We start from the raw sequence: 3,893 nt of genomic DNA on the forward strand, positions 1-3,893 counted from the left end.
CGCGTCTGCCTTGTAAGCGCTAGGTCGCGGGTTCGATTCGAGTCCGGGGCGGATTTTATCCTGAATAGATAAGGTTTTTTCCCCGGGACGGCAGGCATTTTTCTATCCCGTCTTTCTTCTCCCTTCGCTTTGGGACGATAAGACCTTGGCAGTTACAGTTCCCTCTATCAAAGCTGTCTCTCTTTCTCTCTCTCTTTAAAGCAGCCGAAAACTAATAAGAGCCACAAAATTTCGAGTCTGCCTGGAACCGAACCTGGGACCTCCGGTGTGCAATTCTAGTGTGACATCGACTCAACCATGGAGATTACATACTTCCATGATTTTTTTTTTTAATTGATCAAGGTCTTTTGTTCTAAACTTTTGCGATACTTGTCATGTTATTAAACCCATAAAATAAACGAGACCTTGTTTAGACTGCTGGGAGAAAGGGACTCTTTAGTCTCATTCGAGCAGGATAAACAAGGTATGTATATTCTATTCTAGCATACCTTGAGGTAGTCTTCAGTATTTCTATTAGGCTCGGACTCGTCTCGTTTGGTTAGGAAAGCATGGTTGCAGCATTTCTTCAGTTCAATCATAATGTTGAGGAACGTGGTGGTAGACCCTTTGTTTCCTTTCTTGAGGGCCGAGTAGTTTTTCGTCAGAATCCACTTGTAATACTGCTTTTGCAAACCTGGAAATAGGAAAGAAAAATAAATGACTTTTTTTGCTTGTTTGTATGTTTTTTTAAGAGGTTTGGTAGATGGTCTTATCGTCCCGAAAGCGAGGAGAGAAGCAAGACAGGATAGGAGAAAGCCAGCCGTTCCGAGAAGGAACTCTAACTTTTAGTTATGCTCCCCAGTTTCCACGTTTTTTGCTTTTTTTTTCTTTTCAACACAACAACCACCACCAACCGTGGGTTTAATCTCAGCCGAGGTGAGGTATAGAATTTTATCCTCAATATAATTCGAGAATTTTACAATAATAGTAGTAGCCTACTGCTGGAGTAAAGGGACTTTTCAGTCCTATACGAGCAGTACAACTTATAAGTAAGCACTACTATTATTATTACCTGTCATTTCCACGCGCAGAATTTGTTCGACTTTGGCCGGCAAAGATTTCTCCACATCCTTCTTGACTCGCCTTAGAATGAACGGCTCGAGTTGTTTATGCAGCTTGGTGTAGCCTTTGTTAGCAGCATTGTCGTGTTCCTTCTCAAAGTCCTCCCATGAGTCGAACCTAAAAACGAAATTATTTAAAGTGATTTTTTTAAAAGAGGTTTGACAGAGGGAACTGTAACTGCTATGGTCTTATCGTCCCGAAATCGAAGAGAGAAGGAAGACAGGATAGACGAAAGCCAGCCGTTCCGAGAACGAACATTATCCCATCAGGATAAAATCCGCCCCGGGCGGGAATCGAACCCGGGACGAAAGCCAGCCGTTCCGAGAACGAACATTATCCCATCAGGATAAAATCCGCCCCGGGCGGGAATCGAAGGATAGGAGAAAGCCAGCCGTTCCGAGAACGAACATTATCCCATCAGGATAAAATCCGCCTCGGGCGGGAATCGAGCCCAGTGGCCTAGCGCTTACAAGGCAGACGCACTACCAACTAAGCTAGCTAGGCTGGCTGAACCTTAACTTAATTTATGCCGTAGGACGAAAGCCAGCCGTTCCGAGAACGAACATTATCCCATCAGGATAAAATCCGCCCCGGGCGGGAATCGAACCCGGGACGAAAGCCAGCCGTTCCGAGAACGAACATTATCCCATCAGGATAAAATCCGCCCCGGGCGGGAATCGAAGGATAGGAGAAAGCCAGCCGTTCCGAGAACGAACATTATCCCATCAGGATAAAATCCGCCTCGGGCGGGAATCGAGCCCAGTGGCCTAGCGCTTACAAGGCAGACGCACTACCAACTAAGCTAGCTAGGCTGGCTGAACCTTAACTTAATTTATGCCGACAACCTAGCGCTTACAAGGCAGACGCACTACCAACTAAGCTAACTAGGCTGGCCATTTCACTTCTTGGATTTGGCGTTTGCCTAGCTATTTAAAGTGAAATATGTTAGAAGGTCAAGGTCCTATGATCACGGAGAAGGTCAAGGGTTCGATGCCCACAAAAAAAAAACTTGTATTTCCATTGCAAATATTTCAACTGGTCAATGGAGCAGTTGCAAATGGGTAAAAATTATAAATAAATGGTCGATTCCTATGTAAAAAGTTGGGAAAAATCCAAATCTGAGGTCAAAACTCCGAAAAAACAACTGTGAAAGGTCGAAAATTCAATTTTTATTTTCCGTTCTAATGAAAGAGTTCAAAGATTTGTGACGTCAGACTTAACGCAGTTGCTATTTTTGTCCGCTAGGTAGCGCCAGTATGCAAGCACGCTAGCGGAGGAGCAGAAAGAACTGCGCAGAAACGTATGCGCACAAACACATTAATGCGTTGCCCGCGAGGGAACTTTGCTCGGACTTTTGATGTGACGTCATCGCCTACGGGAGCGTATGCCGTGACGTCAAAGTTTACGATTTACCGGTATTTTTTAAATCGGGGAGGCTTCACTTTCCCACGTGTTGTGTATATGAGACCAGCCCTTCCATTTGATGAGGAACTGTTCCTCCGTGCCTTCCTTATCGTTTATATCACAGTCTGCATTAGCATCGCCATGTTCCTCTATGTAGTACGCTGTCGTGATGGAACCCACCACTGAAACACAGGGAGATAAGATATTATTATTAAACAATTGGGCCAAACTTTATTTACAAAATAAATATATACAAATGGTAACATAAATCAAGGTACAAAATAAAGTTTGATCAAGGGTGGGGTCAATGCCTATGGCATTCTCTACCGGATACAGGATAAGATATTAGCAGTGCAATAGTCCTAAACAAAAATGGACGCGACGCACAAGGGATCAAGAAGAGACTAAACATGATACAGGTTCAACGCTGAACCCTGCATGTCAATTTCAAGTTCTAAAAGGAAAAAAGACAGTAATACATTACCTATTTATTATTATTTTAAAGAACAGGGTGTCTACCAAAATGGAAAAATAAAATTCCCTGACTTTTCCCGGTTTTCCAGTCCAATTTTTCAAAATTTCCAGTCTTAGTTCAGATAGAAATGAGGGTAAAATAATTCTAACGAACAAAGATAATTGGCCATAAGCTCTGTTTTTATGTATGTACCTAATTGGAAATGTGAGAATGGAAAAAAATCGACTTCAGTTGGGATTTGAGTCCAGCACGTTGGGTTTGATGCAGTAGTAATATTTAGTGCTTATACATATAAGCAACCTCCGTGGCCGAGTGGGTATCACACTAGACTTGCATTCCAGCAGTAAGGAAGCTACTGCTCCTGTCAGCAAATTTTCAATAAAATTTTCAAATTCCCTACATGGCTGGGATTGAACCCACGCCCTCCTGACTACCAGACGAGCGTTTCGACCACTACACCACCGAGGCAGTATACTTACAAATAATTCGTTTCAAACAATCTTGAGGCTAAAATTCTCAACTTCCCTACCTGGGGTGGGTTTTAACCCACACCCTCCTGATTACCAGGCGAGGCAGTAAGACCAAGATACTCACAAATGATTCGTTCTACATGGTTATAACTCTTCATGAGTTCTTGCTGAAGTTCTAGCTGGCACTCGAAATATTCGACATCCTCAGGTGTTGTGTGTTGTCGCCAGAAAGCTAACTCGTCTTCTTTCTTCTTGAAGTTCTCCAGTTTCTTTAAACCTTTCACCTGGGGAGAAGAGAAAAACGTCAAGTAAAAATAATAATAAAAAAATCCCCTGCGGCGCGCTCAACTTCTCGCCCTTCCCAAATTTCCATCTCGGGGGTTTAAACACCATTTCCGAATTAAGACAGAGGCACAGACTACAAGGAACTTATTATGTCATTC

General features: G+C 43.1%; 1 protein-coding gene across 1 annotated transcript; it reads right to left on the bottom strand.

Moving 5' to 3' along the window:
- Positions 1–488: 488 nt before the first annotated feature.
- LOC103522146 (chromodomain-helicase-DNA-binding protein 1-like) lies at positions 489–3,734 on the bottom strand (the record flags this gene model as incomplete). The annotated part of the gene is made up of 4 exons (XM_008487249.1): positions 489–673; positions 1,052–1,218; positions 2,552–2,687; positions 3,575–3,734. Coding segments are annotated over 4 exons (648 nt in total), but the record flags the coding sequence as incomplete, so codon positions are not given.
- Positions 3,735–3,893: the final 159 nt, after the last annotated feature.

The sequence above is a fragment of the Diaphorina citri genome, unplaced genomic scaffold, assembly GCF_000475195.1.
Source record: "Diaphorina citri unplaced genomic scaffold, Diaci psyllid genome assembly version 1.1 scaffold7064, whole genome shotgun sequence".
Lineage (NCBI taxonomy): Eukaryota > Metazoa > Arthropoda > Insecta > Hemiptera > Psyllidae > Diaphorina > Diaphorina citri.